At 46.9% G+C, this 25,025-nt stretch overlaps 1 protein-coding gene across 1 annotated transcript in view; it reads left to right on the forward strand.

Annotated features, from left to right (window-relative positions):
• Positions 1-16,176, forward strand: part of LOC143525432 (uncharacterized) — a 19,969-nt gene extending 3,793 nt beyond the window's left edge. Inside the window, exons 2-9 of the mRNA XM_077019454.1 lie at positions 12,720-13,067; positions 13,155-13,385; positions 13,822-14,163; positions 14,265-14,474; positions 15,229-15,368; positions 15,469-15,546; positions 15,627-15,692; positions 15,805-16,176. Coding sequence (XP_076875569.1) covers positions 13,004-13,067; positions 13,155-13,385; positions 13,822-14,163; positions 14,265-14,474; positions 15,229-15,368; positions 15,469-15,546; positions 15,627-15,692; positions 15,805-15,822 — 1,149 coding nt within the window. The 5' untranslated portion in view covers positions 12,720-13,003 and the 3' untranslated portion in view covers positions 15,823-16,176. The remainder of the gene's footprint in view (positions 1-12,719; positions 13,068-13,154; positions 13,386-13,821; positions 14,164-14,264; positions 14,475-15,228; positions 15,369-15,468; positions 15,547-15,626; positions 15,693-15,804) is intronic.
• Positions 16,177-25,025: the final 8,849 nt, after the last annotated feature.

A 25,025-nucleotide genomic window follows, 5' to 3' on the forward strand; every position in this document is an offset into this window, starting at 1 on the left:
GTACCGCTAAGTGATTCCTGCTTTTAATAACATAGCTAATGCTAGCAAAGTGTAATTTAAGCTAAAGGCATTTAAAATGCAGAAATAAACAACAACAAGTGACCACTTAACTATAACAGTAATACTAATCACATTTATGGAGGATTATATAGGAAACGATGAATAATTCATTAACTTACCAGAAAAACTGCCGCGGAAATGCTTCAAATATACGCAGTTCAATGCTGGAACTATAGCATGTTTGCAACTATTGGTCTCCCCATGGCACGTTTACTTCCGCATTCCTGAATTACAATAGGAGTCTATGGGAGTGTCGCAACTCTCTCTTTCTACGGCTCTGAGACAGACTATACAGAAAAAAATATTTAAACAAATAGAAATGTAGTTAACAGATATTTCCTAAGTACACACGTGAACACACTCTACTGTAATTGGCTCTCTGTATATCTTTAAAGTGATTGGTTGAAATCAAACGAGGACGTTTAAGATACTATACACGAGATTTTTGGAGAAAAATACAACGCTTTGCACAGCAGTAGGCTATGTATGTTATTCCTCTCCCAAACAATGTAGAGAGAGATTAAATAGTAACTGAAGAACTATAAGAAATCCCCTTGCAAAACATTATCAGTAGCCAGAATTATGGACTGCATGTCAATGTAATCAAGATATGTGTGACGGGCAGGTGTGAGCAACTAAAAAGGAAGCGATCACGCCAAGTCTCAGGGAAATAGGATGGTTTAATAGAAAGTGTGCAAACCAAAAACCCGTGCATGGTTCCAGGGGACAAGACAGGGACCCGTTCCCTGCCGTCCTGAGCTGAAACACAAAACACAAGCTCCTCGTCACAGGACGCAGACCAGGCAGGGACCCGTTCCCTGCAGTCCTGGAGCTGAAACATAAAAACACATACAGGTTAGCTCGCCTCCTGGGCGGGACCCTGGATCGACTGGGCCGTCAACAAGACGATAACCACGCCCCGGTCGGTCACAGGGCCCTCGCGCCCTAACCGGCCGCTGTGTGCGGACCGGGAGCACATGGCCCAACAAACGTCATAGGTGTGGATGTGTGCAGGCCGCCACACTGGGGTGCGGCCACGGCTTCTACCAACCACCTCCCGAACCTACCTCCTCGCTCGGAGCTGACCCCTGCCCTTTCGCTAGGGGTCACCCCAGACTCCTGGGGAGTGAACCCCTCCCGGGGCCCCTCATCGCATGGTGGACTCCTCCACCCAACCCAGGAGCGCCAGAGACCAGGGCCCTGGCAATCCACATCAGGGACACGCTGGTCACCCCGAGCTTGAAGGGGAGGGTCTCCGCCTGGAGACCCCACTAGGTCCGGGAGTGCCGCAGTCCACCTCCAGGAGTGACCTGCAACACATCACACACACACGCACACAGACAACATACAACACATAACGTGCACTGCCCTGACCTTTGCACCCCCTTATACCCAGGGGGGAGGGGACCCCTTCTTGGCATGAGGAGACACCCTGTCCATACACCCCAGGCATCCTCAGCCTACAAAGGGGTACAGGGGCTCCTCCCTGCTCAGGGGTCCCTCCCAAAGGCCAGTTCTCCCTAAGGAGCAGCGCCTTCTGAGCCACATGCCGTGGCTCAGGAACCCCATAGCTCCCCCCCAAAAACATATTTAGGGGGGGCCCCTCTGGGGAATAACAAAACAAAAAACACAAACACAACATATAACACTGACGCACCCAAGATGCCCTCCGTGCCACATCCAGTGGCACGGGACCTCAAATGGACCCCTCCCCACACACAGTGAAAAGGGGCGCAAGAGAGGAATTACATAAAACAAAGCACGCTACACTCTAGGACAAAACGAACACGCAAAGACAGAGAACACTAACAAACGGACAGGACCCACCGATGCGCGCGCTCTGTGGAGCGCGACGCGCCCACTCCAGCTCTTTCTCTCTCACCGTTCTCCCAACGGGATCCGCAGATCTTTGGAGAGAGAGCTATACGCGAGCGGCTTACGCGTCACGCCCACAGCGACGCGTCTCTCGGGCTCGCAGTCGCTCACCCCCGTCACCACGGGATATCAGGTGAGCGAGGCAAAAGGCGCCGAGAGACCCTCGCCTCTAACGCGGTCTAGCGTGGGGCACGCACCGGTGGACCCGACTACATACACACACGAACACCACCAGCGAAACACACACACCACGGCACACTCACACACGTCCGCGTCGTTATTAAAACAAAACACTACAACGTACATACACACACACACATATACAGACGATAACAGACAACGGACGTGCACAATGTGAGGCACCGGTAGTTTCGCTGGGCGAGAGCGGAGTCTACTGGTCCCCAGCTCTAGTCACCGCCGTGTGATTTTACGGGTTTTACACAAACAACAGTTAAACACGGCGGGACGAGTGGGGACAGACTCAACACACTCTCTGACAATACACGACAAACACACAGCACGTAGACAAACACTTACCACGAGACATGACCACGAATGAAGGAGAAAGCAAAGGAGACTGGCGGCTTCCGAAAGGTGGCTGGTTATTCTGTGACGGGCAGGTGTGAGCAACTAAAAAGGAAGCGATCACGCCAAGTCTCAGGGAAATAGGATGGTTTAATAGAAAGTGTGCAAACCAAAAACCCGTGCATGGTTCCAGATTATGGAAATAATAACCAGCAGTCAACTGGTACAAAGACAAGACATATATAGACGAACAAACGACCCTCAGGTGAGACGGATCACGGGTCCCGCCCACCTGAGGGACGAACATCACGTGACCAAAAACAGGACCGCTGCCGCTGTAACCGGGGGCGACCGGTAGGGGGCCCCCCCACAACGTGACAATATGCCTTAAGGCTACTGAACACTCTCCAAAGACTGCAAACTCTTGAGCATTACTAAGCCTTCTTTTGTAAATAATGAGAAAGCACACATGGTGTAGAAAAGGTACTGTTGTGTACATTTAAAAATTATGGTTCTTCAATGGCTCTTCAAGGGTTTTATATGGCACCAAAAAATAGTTATTATATTGTGACAATGTCAAGCTAACTAAAGATTATTTACATTTAAAAATAAAAATGAATAATGCATTTATAACTTTTAGCACTTTACTATTTTACTGATAAACTAGTGGAGTATTTCAAAACATTAAACAGAAAAGGTCAGTTAAGGAAATGTACTTTTATTGTATATATTTGTAAACACATCAAAGCACACTTTAAAATAATGTACCAAACGTGCACTAGGGTAGTATATTTATCTGAATACACCAAAGATCAATTTAAATATGAATTCTAATTAGTGTACTTATATGAAGTACACTGAAGTACTGCTGAGATAAAATGTACTTGCAATTATTGCATTGGAATATATATTTTTTGCACTTAAAATAATTCAGCAATATTTTTTAAGTAGTATACTTACTCTGAATACACTAAAGATCAATTTAAATATTAGTTCACATTAGTGTACTTATATGAAGTACACTGAAGTACTTCTAAGGTAAAAATGTACTTGAAATTAATGCATTTCCATTATATTTTATTTGTACTTATATTAAGCACACAAAAAAGTAATGTACTTGAAATGTATTAGCTGAAATTAAAATACATTGGTAGTACATTAAAGTATACTTAATTTTTACCTGGGGGGGGGGGATTATGACAGAATGCTGTGTTAAATATACAACACACCTTCCGTGTCTTTGCTGTATGACAGTGACCAAGATCACAATGTCCAAGTGTAGGATGGGTGAGGGGCAGCAGGACTGAGGTCACGGTCATTATACTCAGTAACAGAGCAAAGCAGCACATGCCTTCATTTAAGGATTCTTCTTTGATCATTTAGCAGAAACATTTAGTCTAAAGTCACGACTTGCTGGAGCTCCAAGTATCAGTTCTGTGTAAACGGTGATCTCACTGTCAGGGTTCGACCCAGGCACGTGACTCCTGCTGCCACTAGGCGGAGCCCGCGAGCTGTAACCAGGGGCAATCAAGCCCGATAGGTTGCACCTGTTCTACAGCCTATTTAAGACTAGCAACTTCAGCAACTCATTGCTGAAGTTGTTTGTTGTTCTATGCACTCACAGCCCAAGCCAGTTTTCTCTCGTCTCCGGACTTCCTCTCGTTTCTCTAGTTCTCCTGTTTCTACCCTGAGTGTTCTCAGGTTGTTTTTTTGTTTCCTTCTGTCTTTTCCCACTTTGTTCTACGTTGGTTTGTTCTCCAGTGTTCTGGTTAACAGATTGACAGGTACCAGGTAGAAGCTATAGGTCTTGTTACCATAGCTTCCTCTTTTGTTTCTTATTTTTTCCCTTCCCCTCTGACACGTCGAGTTTGTCTCTGTGTACTTTTCGTTTTTTCCCATTTTTCATTTTGTGGACGCGTTGTATTTCTTTCCGCGTGTTTTTTGTTTGTTTTACTTACCTGGTCTTTACACACGTCGAGATTCTCCGTGTTGTCTTTCTGTTGTTTTCCTCTGGGGTTTTTGTTTTCATTTTTTCCCGCATTCGCGGAGGTTTCATTTGGCTGTTTTTTGCCGTTTGTTTTATCGGGTCGCGTTTGAGTCCTCACCACGTTTAAACCAACGCGTCACCGCCGAGATCGGCGGCGAGGCGTAACAGAACAACTTCAGCCTGTTATGGACTTAGCTGACCCGTCAGCCGACGAGGTGCGGAATGCCCTCGCTATGCAAGGGCAGGCTATCGGCAGGCACGAGCAATCTCTTCGGGAAGTACTTACCCAGCTCCAGGCTATCTCTCTCGCGGTTCAAAAGCCAGATCCGCCCGTGACAGCTGCCAGCCCTCTGGTTTTCTCCGGAGCTGTGGGGTTGCTTGCCGATTCCCGTACAGATCCCGCATTGCCCGCTCCGGCACGTTATAGTGGTGATCCCAACGAGTGTAGGGGGTTTTTATTACAGTGCTCTCTGATTTTCGAGCAGCAGCCATCCCGTTTTCCCACCGAGCGTGCAAAAGTGGCTTATGTGATGGCGTTGCTTTCAGGGAGAGCACTGCGGTGGGCTACACCCGTGTGGGAGAATCAACCCGAACTCTGTTCCTCTTTCGAACGGTTTTCTAGGGCTATGCGGCAGACGTTTTTTCATCCGGCTTCTGGAGGTATTGTCGCATCGAAACTGTTGCGTTTACGACAGGGCAGATCAACTGTGGCAGAATACTCATTAGAGTTCCGCACTCTGGCGGCAGAGAGCGACTGGGGTTCAGAAGCACTGGGGGCTATATACACAGAAGGTGTAAGCGAAGAGATAAAGGACGAACTGTCCCTCAGAGAGCCACCCAGCGGTTTAGACGACGCTATAGAACTCACAGTTAGGTTGGACAATCGGTTACGGGAGCGCAAACACCGCCGTTTGTTCGCTCCGTCCAGTATTAAACCAGTGTCTCCTGTACTCAAGACTGCTCAGGGGAACGGCGAAACTTCAGAACAGCCCGTGCAGTTAGGGCACACTCGCCTCTCTCTTCAGGAAAGACAAACTCGCTTACGAGAGGGCAAGTGTCTCTATTGCGGCCAGGCTGGTCATAGGATCGCCGAATGCCCCGAACTTCAGGGAAAAGGGCAGACTCGGCAAGTTAATGGGGTTGCACCGACGGGTCATGGCGCTTACGTCCCCAACTGCGGTCTTATGCCCCACGTAGTAGTCTCATGGAGGGGTTCTGACGAACACCGGGTGGTGGCTCTCGTTGACTCAGGGGCCACTGGTAATTTCATCGACTCCAACCTCGTAGCTTCCCTCTCCATACCTCTGGTTCCCTTAGAGAAACCTCTCTCAGTGTCCGCCGTAGACGGCAAGATGCTCACTTCAGGTGATGTTACCCACCAGACTGTTCCTCTAACGGTTACTATAGGGAACCATCACGAAACACTCACCCCTTATGTCATCGCTGCTCCTAAACTGCAGCTGATTTTGGGGTTTCCCTGGCTTCAACGCCACAACCCTGATATTGACTGGCTCAACCTTTCTATCAACCGATGGAGTAAAGTATGCGAACAGTCGTGCTTGGTGCCACGCTGCAGTAAACCCGGGGAGAAACCAGAGGAAATAGCAGGTTTAGAAAAAGTCCCTGCTGTTTACCACGACTTAAAAGAAGTATTTAGCAAGCGCAAGGCGGGTTCCCTACCCCCGCATAGGGCCTGCGACATAGCCATCGATCTCTTACCTGGCACTACTCCCCCTAGGGGGCGTTTGTTTTCTTTGGCACTACCTGAACGCAAGGCTATGGAAACCTACATTCAGGAAGCGCTCGCTGCGGGTACTATCCGTCCCTCTACCTCTCCCGCTGGTGCTGGTTTCTTCTTTGTAGGAAAAAAGGATGGGGGTCTCCGCCCTTGTATCGACTACAGGGGACTTAACAAGATCACCATCAAAGACCGTCACCCTTTGCCTCTTATGTCTTCCGCCTTCGAGGCCCTTCAACGGGCAACGGTTTATACTAAGTTAGATCTCAGGAGCGCGTATAATCTGTTGCGAGTGGAAAACCGCCTTCAATACACCCTCTGGTCATTACGAATACTTAGTCATGCCGTTTGGACTCATGAACGCACCCGCGGCTTTTCAGAGGTTCGTTAATGGTGTTCTTAGGGAGGCTCTGGACGAGTACGCCTATGTTTATCTCGACGACATCTTGATATATAGCCGTACCATCACAGAGCATCAGCAACATGTTCGCCGCGTTCTCCAGTTGTTATTAGAGAATCACCTCTACGTTAAACTGGAAAAATCATTGTTCCACGTCTCCGAGGTGGCCTTCTTGGGGTTCATAGTCGCTAAGGGTCACCTGGCTATGGACCCCGCAAAAATCAAAGCCGTTACTCAGTGGCCCGTGCCCACGTCCGTTCGTTTGGTTCAACGCTTTTTGGGTTTTGCCAACTTCTATAGACGATTTATCAGGAATTTTGGTTCCCTTGCTGCTCCGCTTTCTGCCCTTACTAGTAAGAAGTTGGGGAAATTCACGTGGACCCCTGAAGCCCAGAAGGCGTTCGAGACGCTTAAGGGTCTTTTTACCAGTGCTCCGGTGTTGCGGGTTCCGGACCCTGAGCTCCCTTTCATTGTTGAAACCGATGCCTCTGATTTGGGCGTTGGGGCGGTTCTCTCTCAGAGAGTCGGGGAACCGCCTAAGCTGTACCCCTGCGCCTACTTTTCACACCGGTTCACCCCCACGGAAAGGCGGTATGACGTAGGGGACAAAGAACTCCTGGCCGTTAAAATGGCCTTAGAGGAGTGGCGGCACTGGCTGGAGGGAGCTCGTCACCCTTTTCTGGTCTGGTCTGACCATAAAAACCTGACGTACCTCCAGCAGGCCAAGCATCTCAACGCTAGACAGGCAAGGTGGGCTCTGTTTTTTAGCCGTTTCAATTTCACGTTGTCATATCGTCCGGGTTCTAAAAACACTAAGCCCGACGCTTTGTCTCGGCAGTGGGAACCTCCTCATGTTGACAGTTCCCCGGAATCCGTGCTTCCCCCGGGGGTTGTAGTGGCACCCATCAGGTGGGGTATCGAAAAAACCGTGCAGGACGAACTCGCCAATGAACCCGGGCCTAGTAGTGTTCCTCCTGGCTGTCTTTACGTCCCCTCGACCGTCCGGCGCAAGGTCCTTTTGTGGGGACACACTGAACGTTACGCAGCACACCCTGGCGCTAGGCGGACCGCCGAGCTCATAAGAAGGAGGTTTTGGTGGCCAGCTATGGATCAGGAGATCCGCGACTTTGTAGCCTCCTGCGAGGTGTGTAACCGAAGTAAGGCGCCACGCAACAAGCCTAGGGGGTTGTTGCGCCCGTTACCCACACCCTCCAGACCGTGGTCTCATATCTCTCTTGACTTCGTCACCGGGCTTCCGTCCTCTAAAGGACTTACCACCATTCTCGTGGTCGTGGACAGGTTTTCCAAGTTTAGTAAGTTTATCGGCCTGCCCAAACTGCCCTCCGCCCGGGAGACCGCGTCTCTCTTGCTCATCCATGTTGTCCGCAATTACGGGTTCCCTCAGGACGTGGTGTCCGATAGAGGTCCCCAGTTCGCCAGCAGCTTTTGGAAGGCGTTCCTGTCCCTTCTCGGTGCCTCCGCTAGCCTGTCTTCGGGTTTCCATCCCCAGTCCAATGGCCAGACCGAGCGTGTGAACCAGGACCTGGAGCAGACCCTCAGGTGCCTGGCTTCCACTAATCCTGCGTCCTGGGCTGACCACTTGTTGTGGGCCGAGTACGCCCACAACACGCTGTGGCATTCGGCCCTGGGCATGTCACCGTTCGAGTGCTTGTTCGGATACGCCCCTCCGCTGTTTGCAGCCCACGAACAAGCCGTGGCTGTGCCTTCCGCTGTGGCTCAGTTTCGGCGCTGCCGCAAGGCATGGTCACGGGCCCGTTCGGCCTTGTTGAAGGCATCCTCCGCCTATTGCCGCAGCGCCAACAAGCACCGTCTCCCTGCGCTGTCCTTCCGTCCTGGGCAGCGTGTGTGGTTGGCGGCTGGAAACTTACCGGTTCGGGGTGGTACTAAGAAACTGGCTCCTCGCTTCCTGGGTCCATTTAAGATAGACCGTCGCATCAACCCGGTTACCTACCGTCTGGTTCTCCCTCCGTCCATGCATGTCCACCCGGTGTTCCACGTGTCCCACCTCCGACCGTACTTGTGTGGTTCTTCTCCCGCCCCGGCTCCTCCTGCGCCGCGTATGGTTGGTGGGGGTCCGGTTTACACTGTGCGACGTCTTTTGGACGTCCGTCGGGTTAGGGGGCGGGACCAGTTTCTGGTGGATTGGGAGGGTTATGGGCCTGAAGAGCGGTCTTGGGTCCCCAGGGCGCGCATCCTGGATCGTTCCCTGATCACCTCCTTTTATCGCGACAGGGCTGTGGCCCTGGGCCCACGGGAACTCGGGCCCAGAGGGGGGGGTTCTGTCAGGGTTCGACCCAGGCACGTGACTCCTGCTGCCACTAGGCGGAGCCCGCGAGCTGTAACCAGGGGCAATCAAGCCCGATAGGTTGCACCTGTTCTACAGCCTATTTAAGACTAGCAACTTCAGCAACTCATTGCTGAAGTTGTTTGTTGTTCTATGCACTCACAGCCCAAGCCAGTTTTCTCTCGTCTCCGGACTTCCTCTCGTTTCTCTAGTTCTCCTGTTTCTACCCTGAGTGTTCTCAGGTTGTTTTTTTGTTTCCTTCTGTCTTTTCCCACTTTGTTCTACGTTGGTTTGTTCTCCAGTGTTCTGGTTAACAGATTGACAGGTACCAGGTAGAAGCTATAGGTCTTGTTACCATAGCTTCCTCTTTTGTTTCTTATTTTTTCCCTTCCCCTCTGACACGTCGAGTTTGTCTCCGTGTACTTTTCGTTTTTTCCCATTTTTCATTTTGTGGACGCGTTGTATTTCTTTCCGCGTGTTTTTTGTTTACCTGGTCTTTACACACGTCGAGATTCTCCGTGTTGTCTTTCTGTTGTTTTCCTCTGGGGTTTTTGTTTTCATTTTTTCCCGCATTCGCGGAGGTTTCATTTGGCTGTTTTTTGCCGTTTGTTTTATCGGGTCGCGTTTGAGTCCTCACCACGTTTAAACCAACGCGTCACCGCCGAGATCGGCGGCGAGGCGTAACACTCACCATGTCTTTACAAACATCAGGAAATATTATGATGACAGCAATCGTCATGTTACTGGCAGGTAAAGTTTTAATATTTTCTTTATTTTCTACTAATTTATGTACATGCATGTTTCAAGTAAATCCAACAAAGTTATTTTATTTAAATGCAACATCATGGAGTTTAAACTGTAAATTTACAGTTTCCCCTTTAAATTTATTCAGATAGATATTCAGGTATTTAGATACGTCATTTATTATGGTTTCACATTATTGTCAAAACTCAAGCGTGCAAAAACACGAGTTGAAAGTTATAACATTTAGCACACAAACGTTTTACTCGTGAGCGCAAATGTGAAACTCACAAGTACAGAAAGAGGAACCACACACTCAATTTTCATAAACATGTACTCAAACTGTCTTTTTTCATCCTTCATGTTCGAATTGAGCAATCAGTCACGAAAGCAGGTTCCATCAGCCAATAGCGTTCAAAGACTTTTAACGCACGCTGTACAGTATATTCGAGTGCTTTTTTCCCCACCTTAAATGACACAGTGGTGACATTCAGCCATTACTCTTATCTTCTGTAGCGCAGACCAAACCTTAAATTTTCTGTTTATAAAGTACACAGTGACATTACAAGCAAACCTAAGTTGGTTGTTGGAATATTTACAGTTGGCAAGATACGAAAAATACACACTGACTCCTTACACAATTAGCCCTGAATGTGAACGCGACCGATACAAGAAGTGTATCGTTTGGATGTGCCGCGCCAAATTGTGTTTATAAGGAAACAAACTGTATCGCCATGTCACGGATTTGCTGGATGAAGTTTTGCTGTTTCTTTTGGATTTTGTATTTTTGCCCTCACGGATCATAGATCGAACCAGGAAGTTTTCAGATCATATTTTATGTAAACAAATGTCAAATATTGCACAAGTTGATGTGTTTTCAGGATGCTTTTCCAACTTATTTTCATTTTGTTTACCTGCAATGATATTATAACTACTGCAGGGGTCACTATATAGTGACCAATACAGTGTCAACACAGTTTGTGTAGTGTGTCGATACACTCCTTGAGGTATCATCTTCCCATCACTACTTATCTGTTGTCTCAAACGTCCAATTTTAAGAGCATTATTAAGTAGCCTACTTACCAAATAAGTGATAGATGGCTACCATTGAAAACCGAGACCCGTCCATCACACGCGTTTGAGAGGGGAAATGGCATCTGTGCTTGTTAGCCTCATAAATACCATGCATGTGCGAAACTGCGAGTACGGAAAACGCGATGGGACAGTGTACCTATTTCAGTTCAAGGGTTAGTGCATTTAAAGTGAGTTGGTTACATTGGTTAGACTCTGCAGTATTTTGTTGCACTGAAATCTCATACTATTATTTTACTGCAATGAAATGGCAATGGTATTAGGGGCGAACTTTTAGGGGTGTCGTTGCAGGGCACTTTCTTGGTCACTATGTCGTTGACCATTAGGCCTTGAGTACTGTATATTCATTACCTCTGCCCGAACAGGAGTTTCTTCTGGGGGGGGGGGGGGGGGGGGGGGAGTCTTGTGACAACTGCCCGCCTCCCCCAGGTCCAGTTAATGGTAAAGATAAAGGGAATTCCCTATTCCTAAATAAATTGACTTACATACTCTGCCTAAATAAGTATTAATTTGGTTCTATTAGTCTACACATCGAGCCATTCTTAATTTTCAATTTTGGACAATAAATGACATATAATGCAATGACAGGCATGAATCTGAGGTCACATAAGCACACATGAAAATGATTACATTTTATGAGTAATGCCCCCCCCCCCCCCCCCCCCCCCCCCCCCCCCCTTTTAAACTTCCTTTCCACTACCGGTCTAGGCCACAGGAGGAACAGCAACATGAAGCGTGGTGAATGTATAAACATGGAGGCCAATATTTGGAAACCACTGATCAAATGCCAATAAAACTTTTATTCAAGGACTAACACTCATATAATCAGTAACATAACTGGGCAAGAGCGGCACTCAAGAAAAGAATCAAACAAAACCAGTAAGAAAACTCTCCTGACATACATCTAACCCCCTAACAGAACAAACCAAAAATCTCCTAAATGAACTTACCTACAAAATAAGGAAAACAAACATACATAAGTAGTGCCCGCCCACTTACCTAGTGAAACCTAACAATGTTACTCTAACAGTGCTGTACAATGTACAGGGCGCCCCATCTTACCTGCCCAGTTTACCTACATTGTATCAATGTGATATATTATAACCCAAACAGGTGTTACAGGGTTAAGGCCCAAAAGTAGCTCTCCCTCTCGCCGGCCGGCAGTAGTCCCTTAAGGCCGACGCTCCGCCTCCGGTATTCCTCCACCAGTACTCCCATTGGGCAGTTGGTCCGTCTCCAGGTGTTGGAAAGAATCCAATCCAGGTCAATAATGAGAAACCTGAAGGCTTCTCAAGGAGCCGTAACAGTAATGCACAAACTAATACATAGATATGCATATGCCTAATATAGCACATTACATGTTGATACTTGGTTATACAGTATATAAATCTAAATTAATACTACACCGGAATACAAATACATTGATAGGTCTAAAATAATGCAGCACATGAATATGGGAATACGCAGGTCTCCATGACTCTAACACACAGAATTAATGAGCATGCATGTCTAAATAGTAGAACACAAGAATATATATATATATATATATATATATATATATATATATATATATATGCATGTATGCATTCACAATACAGTTCAAAACTACATGTACATGTATATCTAACTACTGAAACACACAGTAATACATGGATATGCATCGATGTGAGGTGATTGGACTTTCTAGCTTAACCCTGTCTACCACTGTGTAACCCCGTTATTCATGTGTTATGCAAAAATGGTCACTTTGGCCCCATTTTATCACAGGCTGCCTGGTCTTCACAATGTTTGGCCATCAGTAATAACTGTCAATCAATGCCACAAATCACTGTCAATTAAGCTGTCACAACACCATTTTACACATCTCCAAACAACCAAGTTCTGCAAAACCATTCATTTTATAAATCATGAGGGTATCAACTGAGTGGGTTTTTTGCTCCAATAATTCTATGTCAGTTTTATTTTTTGTAAATATATTTCTGTTTCTGGGTTTCAGTATCTCTAGGTGACACTGTCAGGGTGAAATGTCATCCTCAGACCATCTGTGCTCTGCGGGAGTCAACGGTGGAGCTGAAGTGTTCTCACTCAAACATCGACATCACAACATTCTTCTGGTTCAGCCCCAAACAACAAACTAAATGGAGGAATGAGGACCATCCAGAGGATTTAGTGTTAGACTCAGACTATGCAGGGCGTGTGAGCTACACTAAGACCACAAGATTCAGCTCAACTCTTACAATAACAGACCTGAGAAAGAGAGACTCAGGAGAATATCACCTCATGCTCTTTACAGGAACAGGAGAGAAATATCACAGTTTAACACCAGTCAACCTAACAGTTTCAGGTACTATAGCTTCTAATCTGCAGCTACTGTTCATTTATATTCAGCTCATCTCTTCTATGGTTAAAGTAAAAGTTAAACTCTATTCAGACCTGCAGGTGAGAGTGACCCCTGACTCCAAACTGCAAGGACAAAATACTCTCAACTGCATCACTTCCTGCACTCCGACCTTTACTAACCCGAATTATTACTGGTACAAGAATGGACAATATAAACAAAAGTACACAGATGATGACAATGCCCTTTATATATCCAGTAGTGTTGAAGGCAGTTACTCCTGCTCTGTCAATGGCTTTAATGATATACTCTCCCCTCCAGTGTGTGAGTATGAATTTCTCCCCACATTGGTTCATTATGGTGTTTATAGAGCTCGTAAAACTTTCAAATGGACTGCCTACAACATTTATGCCATTTTTATATAAGAAATGATTGAATTCTGTGGAATGACTGAGTGTCAGTGCTGCTGGAAAGACTCCACTCTCCATCATCAGTGCACTGAGTCTCACTATATTCAGATCAGATATTGACTGGAGTCCTCACCTCTCTGTCTCCTGACTAACTAGACTGCATCCCAATAGGGCTGAATTAGTACAACTGTATATTGAGGCTGATGTCAGAACTGTCAGGTTAGAGAGAGAAAGGGCTCCATTATGATTGCTCTGTCTATCTATATCATTAGCCATCTATAAGTACTGCAGTCTGCTGACTCTCTCCCTGGGTTTCACATGCTTCATTTAACGACTTCTTACTGTTGCAGGTGTTTCTGATGAGCCATGTTGGAGTGTGAGCTACACAGACAGAAGAGTGTGTGTTGTGGAGGGATCATCAGTGGAGTTTCCCTGCACTTACTCACATCCCAGTGATGAGGAAGTTGAACACACATTCTGGTTTTATGTTCGTCCTAAAGAGGATCCACAGGACCTGAGTCTGGAAGAACAGTTTGCTGGTCGAGTGGAGTTTGTTGGAGATAAAGAGAGAAGCTGCACTCTGAGAATCAGAGATCTGAGGAAGAGTGATTCTGGAGAATATCGCTTTAGATTCAGCACTAAAGGGGGAGAGAAATTAAGTGGTAAACCAGGAGTCATTCTGATCGTTACAGGTACCTGTCCACACCAGGGCAGTTATTATCTTTTGTCAACTGAATCTACTCCTATGCTTATAAACTAGTAATAATAACAGTATACTGTTGTTATTATACAGATCTGCAGGTGAGAGTGAGCTCCACCCCAATATCAGAGGGACAGTCAGTAACACTGAGCTGCAGCACCACCTGCACTCTGTCCTACAACCCTACCTACATTTGGTACAAGAACGGACAGCGTGTAACCCACAACCCCACCAAACACAACAAACTCTACCTGGAGTCAGCAGACAGTGGGGATGGACTCCAGTATTCATGTGCTTTAGGAGGTAACACAGTTGCTATAAAACTGTTCATGAAAATTTCAGAAATCCCATGGACATTTGTGATCAATATTTACATTTTAAAACAATTACAGTTAAAACGCATTTTACACATTACATTTTTACACATTACACATTTTAAAACACAGTTTTACACACCCACTCTGGCATTGTTACAGGGTTGCCAACTTTTGATGTTCGCTTGGAGTGAGATTTTAACCTGGAGGAGGTGGCGAGTGTAAATTGTTGAGCGGGGGGAGGGGGGGTGTTGGCGAACGTAAAATGGACACAAATTAAGTATTATATCGCGATGTGTCGATCGCCGGTGGTTGGCGCCAGAGCGAACTAGTAACTCAATCATATATGTGGATCAGAGGTAAACAAACTGGATTTTTTTTTAGGCGTGAGAAATCGGAAGTGTGGCGTGAGAGCGTGTGAAAACGGTCAAATGCGTGTGTCTCACGCTCAATGCGTGAGAGTTGGCAACCCTGCATAACCAGACACAGGCGACATAAACACACGCCCAAAAGGAGGGGTCCAGAGCTGTTCCGTGACAGTATTGGCAACATGTACTTTTAAAATGTAAATACTATCTTGTCTTGAGAGCAGGGTCTTATCCAGGGTGATGTCTAATGTGCTAAGAATTTAATTTTATAAAACTGCTGAGTTATAACTGTAATATAGTAAAATCTGAATATTTTGTGATTCTAATGTTTGACCTAATGCAGTTGATCATGTCACTCCTGCATAATTACTACAGGTCCAGAGGGAAGAACAGAGTTAAAGCACATCACAGTGGGCGTGGCAGTCTGTCTGGGTGTAATTCTCATCACAGGAGTTCTGTGGGTGTGGTGTGTGATCAGGAGGAAGAGAAGAGCAGACACACACACAGATATTCAGGTACTGAGAGAAGATCTCACTCTCTGATCATCAATCTGCTCCTGATGATCTTTCTGTAATCAAATGAAGTGAATGAAGCTGTGTCCTCCTCTTCTCTCAGATCCCCCCAAACTCTACAGATGACACGTACACAGACCTCAGCCCTTCAACCATGTCTTCAGATTACAACACTCTCACCGTAACTATAATTTCTGTTTGTGTGTGTGTGTGTTTGTGCATGAGCGCTTAGTTTATTGACTAAGTCTATTTATTATTCAGCCTGTTACAGGTACATACGCTTCCTTGAATCCGGCAACTATGACCACTGATTATGACACTTTGAGAGTAAGTTTCCAGTTTCTGTGTGTGTGTGTGTGTGTGTGTGTGTGTGTGTGTGTGTGTGTGTGTGTGTGTGTGATGTAGTGGATTTTCATATTTCTATGATGACTCTTTTCAGGGTGCTGCTTCAAAGTAAGAGAAGATCCACCAACAGATTATGAGACACTCACCATAACAACACAACTCGAGTCAACACAGGAGTTTTATTGAAGTGTGAATGTCACATTCCTCTAGACTGCAGTCTGTCTCCTTTAAGGGCATATATATATATATATAAAGATGAGTTGTAAAGTTTTGAGTTGTATGGAATTATAATGTGTCATGATACACAAAACCCAGTATGTTCAGACACATGAACCACATCGAAGCAGTAGACTAGAATACAAATATAAAGAATGATTACTGCAACTTCACAAAATCAAATTCTTTTATAATTTTTGATCTTAGTCTTTGATTTCTGGCCTTTCTATTATATGGAACATTGTTCTCCCTGTAGCCACTTAAGAAAATGCACCTGCATGTTTTTACTCTGTTAGGTTTGTAAAACACAGCAATCATAAATGTATTTTATGATCAACACAAAGTGCTCTGTTAGCATGAACCTATTTACATCTATTTGGACTAGTCATTTATTTTGTTTGTTCAGCATTTAATGTTAAATGAAAAGCAACTTGTTGAATCAATTGGCTGGTTTCAACCAGGGTGTTCTAATTTGCTCTAAATCTACTGATCCAGGAAGTCGGTCCAGTTAGCCTACTACCGTCTGCTTTAAAAGGGGTTCTCATCCAGTCAACACAATCTCACTACAGTTACCACTACAGTTACCATAAAACAAGTCACCTGCAGCCCTGAAAAACATCAACCTCACACAACATTTTGCATAAACAAAAACACAAGCAAAACAGAGCACAATCACAATTACACAAAATCAAGCTCAACATTAAGCAGCATTATTTAGACCACGAGTTGCTCAGTGGATCACCAGACCACCCTGGACCATGAGATACTCAACAGATCAACAGGTCCCCTTTCTAGGACGCATGGCAGGGGAGTTTTGCTGTCCAGAGAAATTACATGCATTACAGTTAGACTGTAAGCATCAGTGCGATTGAAATGAACTCAGGCTACTGCCAATTAGTGTTACATGGGATACCAATACTAGAAAAACATCTCAATACTTTAATTAAAAGTTGTCATTAAAACTGGTACAATACCCCATTTAATTAGTACCGGAATGAGTGTGTTTTAAAATAAGAGCCGTATTTCCAACGAGTGCCACAGGAGGGCAGTGTGTGCATGCAGTGCTTTGCCTCCTGTCCCTGGAGGACATAACCAGGGGCGGAACCTCAGGTGGAGACACCACCCATGGCCGAAGCTCTCACAGAAACCCCCCCCCCCCCCCCCCCCCCGTCCTTCTCTCTCACTGCCAGCCAGGGATGGATGACCTGCACCAGAGCTGCTGGCAGACCGCAGGGAGGCCTGGGAGAGCTGGAGCGCAGTGGGGAAGAGCCCCTAACTGGATGGCTAGGTTCAGCTCTGTCCGTATGGGCAGATAGAACTTAGAACTCCCGATAGAACTTAGCCAGCCATTCTTCCAGTTCCACAGGACAGCATTCCAGAAAATACTGAACTTCTGGGGGCGGAATTCCAGTGCTCTTCCCCCGAGTGAACAGCTCTCGTCGGGAGCAGCAGGCGGAGAAGAACAGCGATTAGCCTTCTTCTTCCCTCTGTGCTTCCCTTTAGGCATCTTGTTCAGTCTGTTCTCCTGTAACGAAGTGAAGGTGGGGCAGGATGCTGAGACAACAGCAGTGTAAAAAAAACTAGCAATAGCACTAACATAGAAACTACAGAGAACAGGACGTAGGGGTGACAAGAACAGACACACATAAACCATACACACACTTAAATACACAAATAACAAGACATAAATGCAACACGTCACTCTGATGAGACAATAGACAGGTGCTACGAATGACAGACGAACACACATGCACACATGAATGTAACCATACATTGACGAACATACACACACCACAACCAGACCTAGAGGGAGGAGCCAGGAGCTGAAACATGGTATGAAGAATAAACAAAATTATTTTTAATAAAAAAAATTAATAAGTTCTAAATTCCATAATTTATTATTTCACTACTTTTCCTGATATTTTAGTTTTTGGCCTTAGATAATACATTTCAAGAGGCTCACCCTTTTTTTTTATTGTTTCCCTTCACAGTAGCTTAGCAAACAGTTCCCAGCATAGTGCTATCTGCTAGACCACATCTGTCCACAGGAGAGAGACAAAGGGCAGTTCAAAGGCTCTATTGTGCTCTATCTTTGTTTGGTAATCCGGCAAGAGATTAGGCTGCAGTTTCATGTAGAGACATCCAGAGCTGTTTCTTGGGTCTCTTTTCTTTAAAGATGAGAGTTGTACTTTTTTCCCCATTCAAGTTTCTTCAAGCCCTCGCCAGAGTTTCCTAGCTCTGGGATTATACTGTCTTCCTCTTTCTAGTTGCCCCTCCCCCTTTATAGGTCATCTGACCAATGAATCATGAATCATGATCAAGATTTCCTAAGCTGAAATCTTGTACTCAGAGGTTGACGAGGTGGGCCTGCTGCCATGGTTCACCCGTCTCCTCACCACTGTCTGTACCTCAGTTTTTATTGCACTTTAGACAATGAGGGCCTTTGAGGGGACGGTGTGGACATACACTGACCAGTGGCCCGGTGCCTTGCCCACGTTTGTCCTAGCACCTGTCCCCTCAATTTTAACTGCACCATAGTATCACACACTACCACACATACACATACACCAACACCTACACACAACACAGCACTGGGGGTGGAGGGGTGGGAAGGCCTTCCTTCACCCGCTTCCTGCTCCCTGCCTGGGCGGGGGTGGATCGCTGGCGCGGGACTGGGCTGGTGGCTTCCTAGGACTACTACTGGTCCTTGCTGGTCAGGCCATTTGCCCCCGCCGCGAAGGGCGTGCTAGTTTGGATAAGTGTGTGTCCTTGTTTCTTTTTGAATAAGTGGACGAATGAGTACGTGTTGGAGGGAGGGGATATATGGGCATGTGTGGGTAAATTTGGAGGTGTATATATGTGCACAGGAGTGTCTATGGGTGTGGTCGAATGTGTGAAGGAATTTATGTTGGGGTGAACATGCATGTAGGTGTATATGTGTAAAGGTCTACGTGTGAGGGTGAATTTGAGTGTGTGTATATGTGTATGGGGGAGGGTGTGTGCATGGTAGGGGTGTATAGCGGCGAATGCAAATCTGAGTTTGAATGTATGGGTGAGGACAGCTGGTTCTGGGACGGGGCTGGTCGTGCCCGGTTCACTCCCGGATGCTCCCCTGAGATCACTGCACCACTCCAGAGGGGGGGCGCCTTGAGGTTCCGGGGTCCGGCTTGGCTCCCCGGCAGGGGGGCGGTTGGCCCGCTCTCCTGGGCGGTTGTGGTTCGGGGCGGCCGGGTGCTCCTCGGCGGGAGGTGGGCCCTGCCGGGTGGTGGGTGGCATTCCGGGCGAGTGGCGCCGTGGCTTTGCCGCTGGCCCATGACGGGGGGGGGGGGGGGGGATTCTGTTCCCTCTGGTTCCCCCGGATCTGCGCTCCTTGACTGGTGGGGTGCTGTCCGGGGTCTCTCTCTCCCGCCTGTGGGGGCGGGCATGTGAGGGTTTCTGGGAAGTGCGGCTCTGGTACTCCACCGCTCCTTGTGGGGCCGTGGGCGGGTGGGATTCCCGGGTCTTTCTCTGCCCGCCTCTGGCCTCTGGGGGAATGTTGTCGCAGCTATCCACCCTGGCTGGTAAGTACATTCCATACATCTATCCTATGTTGCACTTTTAGGTTGCACATAAAAACACACTCACACACACCCATACATCGCACTCATTTGTACTATATGTATTTGGTTTACTTTCTGTTCTTCTTTGCAGTGGTCATTTGAGCTGGTTGCGTGTTTTATTTTATTATTATCATTATTATTTTTATTTTTTATTATTATTATTAATTTTTTTCTCTTCTTCTTTCTTTTCCTGCCTCTTTGTCTTTTCCCTTTTTATTCTTTCTCTCCCCCTCTTTTCTTGGTCCACCTAACCCCAATATCACTTTGCATATTGTTATCACTATATTATATATTGTTATCACTATACTATATATTATACAGAATTGTTATAATTGCCATTTAATCTGTACATAAAAACAAAGTTGTCCTCCAAAGATGGGGGGGGTGGAGGTGGGCCAAAAAAAAAAAAAAAAAAGATTTCCTTGTGACGCTCGATGCAGGAGGAACGACGAACGTCAATTGTGGCACGTTAAACACTTGACAAACACGTGAAGCTCCGTGCGGAGTGCAAACAGTACATCCACCTTTCACACAGGCACGAAACTTTAGACAAAGACGAGCACAAGACACCGCGTTAACGCACATTAAATAGGTGAATTACACAGACCCACGTGACCTCGAGACAAGGCACAGGTGTAACCACGAACACGCTCACAAACAACCCACACCCACGGAAGTACAAACATGGACATAACGACACGCAGACAACGTAACGGCACGCCCACAGGGAAGGGTCCGGAGCTGTTCTGTAACAGAACCCCCCGCCAGGGGCTCGCTACTCCCGGAGCGTCCCGCGTAGCGGGAGTGCCCTGAACAAACACCGACGGGCAGGTCCGGAGCCCCCGGGAACACGAGCCTCCGAGAGCAGTCACCCCCGATGGCGGGAACCGCCGCGGACAGCTCTAGCACACCCTCCCTGGGAAGACAGGGGAGAAAACATTAAACAACGGCACGTGGACGATCACACATACTGGAACATTAAACACAAGGGGCACAAAAGGGAATAGTAGGTTAGGGACACATAACGGTATGGACAAACAGACAGGTACAGGCAGCCATGGCACGGCTCTCCCCGCTAACAGGCTTGCAGCCAGCGGCGCAAACCCCCCTGGGGTAGCAGGGTAGACAGGAGGCGGAATCCCTCCGGTCGGGATGGAGCCCCCAGCGCACGAAGCTGGGTGTCGCTCCGGGCGCACCTGCGCCCTCTTGCCGTGATCGCGGCGCTTCTGCCGCTCCTCCGGGTGTTACCGGAGGACGCGTCTTTCGCCGCGTGCTGGCTGCGGCACGATGCGGCGCTTTTGCCGCTCCTTGGAGAACCACCGGGAGGCTTGCCCCGCGCCGCGTACCGGGAGCTGTACGAGGCGCCTCTGCCGGCGCCCTGAAACCCCACTTCTGGCCGCCAGCGAAGCCAGCGCTTCCCCGCGCCTCTCGGGGTGGCGTCCTCTCGCCCCCTGACGTCTCCATCTCCTCCTCCTCCTCCGAGAGCTCACGACCCAGTGACATCGGCTCCTCGGAGTTCGGGGAGCACGACCAGCTCATCTCACTCCCCTCCGAAGGCGCGCAGGGACCCTCCACTCTGACCGGGCGCCCCTTCTCCGACCTAACGGTCTTTTCGGAGCAGACAGAGAGGTCGTCGTCGTCTTCCTCCTCGCCGGAGTAGACAGTGGGTGTAGAACACTCTGACGGTGGAGGGCTGACGTCTCTCTCCTCTTTGCCGTAGTAGCCGGTGGGAGTAGAACACTCTGACGGCGGAGGGCTGACGTCTCTCTCCTCTTCGCCGTAGTAGACGGTGGGAGCTGAATACACGGACGGCGGAGGGCTGACGTCTCGTTCTTCCTCGCCGTAGTAAACGGTGGAAGTTGAACACTCTGACGGCGGAGGGCTGACGTCTCTCTCCTCCTCGCCGTAGCAGACGGTGGGAGCAGAATACACGGACGGCGTATAACTGGCCCCGTCGTCCACTTCTTCCTCTCCCGACTCGTCACTCCCCGAGTCGAGCTCGGGAGGTGACGCGACCACCATACCCGCGTACACCACCAGAGGGCCCCCTTCGCCCTCATCACCGCTTGCCGGGGGGGAGGACTCCCCTCTCAATGCGCGGAGTCCCTCTCGCCACGCAGCTTCAAAGAAGGGGTCCCCTCTTAAATCCTCCTCAGGGTACGCCGGGGGTGGAGAGCGGTGCCTCTCCATCCACACCCTTCGTGCGGCCAGCCGAAATACTCCCGCCTCTTCTTCATCTCCGGCCAGGGCCGGCGCTAGGGGGGGGCAGAGGGGGGCATTGCCCCCCCAAATTGTGTCTTTGCCCCCCCAAGCACAATGCAAGCAACGGCTTTTTTAATTATCTCTGAACCAATCCCAAAAATGATATTTCTTTGCTTATTCCTGATTGGCTCTTTGAGTCATATAAAAATCGGCAGACCGCCCCAAACGGTTCAGTTCGGCATTATATGTTCTGTTAGTGTGAGTGAAAGACAGGTATACTGGTAAACACTCTTCTGAGTTTAAACTGACTTCCACATGGTAATATTTGCTTAACTGTGGTTTTTCGTTGCTTTAATGTTACTCACCTCTTACATAGGTGTTGCTTAAATTATTTTATTAGCCGTTAGCGGTTAGGCTAACTTGGTTCTCCTAAACCTGCGCGAACGGCGGAATCGTTTAAATACTTGCCGCGCAGTGTTGTCCGAAACGATATGTGGTAATAAAAAACAGGGGAATGAACATTTACCTGAAGAATTTTAATGTTGCTTTTTCATATTTGAAAAGTGCTGGAATGTAGGCTAAAGTACTTGAAAATGTTGAAATTGTAACTACTTCGTTTCACAACAAATATCTGTCTGAATGAACAGTTCTCTTGTCTTAGGTTAACAAATACGAGCCTCTTGTAATTCCAGGACGAAACATGAGAGAACGTGAAGACGTGAAGATTGGGCGTTTTGAAAGTGTGATTAAAAAAGCGAATTATTTTGAGTATATGTATAAATATTTAACTTAATTAAGTTTAACGTGCTGAGAAATATTGAACTGGACCTTTAAAGTGAGGTACAAGTGCTTTAATTCCACCTTGTATAGGTGTATGAACCCGGCAAACATGACATTGTTCTTGCGAGGCGCGCGCGAAGTTACAAAATTCGAAAGGTGCACGACACCGCGCGAGGCTGCTCTTTCCCCCGTGCAAGCCGTCGCGGCTCATGGTTTAAACCACATATGTCAAAGTCAAGGCCCGCGAGCCAGATCCGGCCCGCGAATTGATTATCTATGGCCCCCTGGATGATATTGAATTACTATTAGAACCGGCCCGCAGGCCACAGCCGCCCGATGGTGTTTTGTACGCACAAATACTACATTCCCCACAATGCAACGGTAGCCCCCGAAGTCACTGCAGCGCGAAGCGTCGCGAGGGTCCGCGCGGCGAAAATGACGTAATCGCAGTGGCTCCGCCAGCGCAATGAACAAAGTCATGTTTGCAGGGTTCATACACCTTTATAAGGTGGAATTCAAGCACTTGTACGTCACTTTAAAGGTCCATTTCAATCTTTTCCAGCACGTTAAACTTAAATATGTTAAATATTTATACATATACTCGAAATGATTCGAAATAATTCGCTTTTTATTCACATTATTTAATGGTTGTTTTTTTTTCCCCAATCTTAACGTCTTCACGTTCTCTCATGTTTCGTCCTGGAATTACAAGAGGCTCGTATTTGTTAACCTAATACAAGAGAACTGTTCAGTCAGACAGATATTTGTTGTGAAACGAAGTAGTTACAGTTTAAAATATTTTCAAGTACTTTAGCCTAAATTGCAGCACTTTTCAAACCTGCAACACAAAGCAACATTAAAATTCGGAGTCGCGCACTATGGTCACTCGCGAAAGTATAAACCTAAATCAGCAGTCAGAGCAGACATCAACGTTCAGCTATCCCCCTTCTCAAAAATGACTAAACGTAAGGTGGACACTGAGAACGGGTTTCAAGCCAGGTGGGAGGCAGAGTACATGTTCACGGAGGTAAAAGGTAAACCTGTGTCTTTTCATGTGATTTTTCTTTGAAGGAAGTTTGCTTTTATCTGTTTGCCTGTTGAAAAATGTTTTCACTTGAAATTACTGACAGATCCATAAGAAAATAGTGCTTTATTCATTTAAACATTAAATAATATACACTGTGTTAGGTCTTGGTTCAATAGGCTATGTGCAATCATTTCAATATGTTTTAATAAACATTGAACCAGTCCGGCCCTCGGCTTGTAGCAAATTTGTTTTTTTGGCCCTCTGTGTTTTTGACTTTGACATCCCTGGTTTAAACGATTCCTCGCCATCACAGCCAGTATTGTTATACTGTGCATAAATACCGCATTGTACCAGTACGTTTCATAACATCAATAAAAACTTCAATACTTTACCAGATTTTTTACCATTAAAGTGCAGTAGATAGATTTCTTATTTTATGTACTTTCATATTTTTTTCTTTTTCAAAATAGAAATGTGACGAATACTCCCTTTTATAACAGAATTTGTATTCTTTTGTTTTCTTTATATTTTAATTTCCCAGTAATATAAATATTCTCACTCATTCCTATTTCCATGTTTGAATATTCTCAGTCTGTGTATAGGTACATTTGTCAGCCTTTCAAGAAATAGAGTTGTTCTATTAGTAATGGCAGTATTGAAATGAAATACAATTAGATAATCTTTGTTCTCCATTTACATAATCAACATGTATTTTTTAATCATTGTGTTTTAAGTTTGAAAATGTGCATTTTTATTTCTTTACCTAATACATCACTTTAAGCCAGTATCAATAGTCATCATTCATGCACAAATCAAGCCTTGAATATATTTCTGGCTTCATAAACATCAACATGCCCCCTCATTATGTTTTACTGCCCCCCCAAGCAAAGCAGTCCAGAACCGGGGCTGTCTCCGGCCATCGAAGCCTGACGCAGCAGGTACGCGCTGACAGGCTCCTGCTGCTGCTTCACCCCTACTGGGACGGGGGTGTCGTGGTGGCGTGCGGGGGAAGAAGAGTGGTGGTGTTTCACCTTCCTCTTCCCCTTCTTGCGCGCAGATGTGTAGCCCGGCATTTTTCGGCTCGTCTTTCTGTGACGCTCGATGCAGGAGGAACGACGAACGTCAATTGTGGCACGTTAAACGTTTAATAACACTTGACAAACACGTGAAGCTCCGTGCGGAGTGCAAACAGTACATCCACCTTTCACACAGGCACGAAACTTTAGACAAAGACGAGCACAAGACACCGCGTTAACGCACATTAAATAGGTGAATTACACAGACCCACGTGACCTCGAGACAAGGCACAGGTGTAACCACGAACACGCTCACAAACAACCCACACCCACGGAAGTACAAACATGGACATAACGACACGCAGACAACGTAACGGCACGCCCACAGGGAAGGGTCCGGAGCTGTTCCGTAACATTCCTAAGCAGATGATCTCAGCAGTGCTGAGTCACGGGCGATGAAAAGTGCCAAAAAAGG

Source organism: Brachyhypopomus gauderio, chromosome 1 (assembly GCF_052324685.1).
Source record: "Brachyhypopomus gauderio isolate BG-103 chromosome 1, BGAUD_0.2, whole genome shotgun sequence".
Classification (NCBI taxonomy): domain Eukaryota; kingdom Metazoa; phylum Chordata; class Actinopteri; order Gymnotiformes; family Hypopomidae; genus Brachyhypopomus; species Brachyhypopomus gauderio.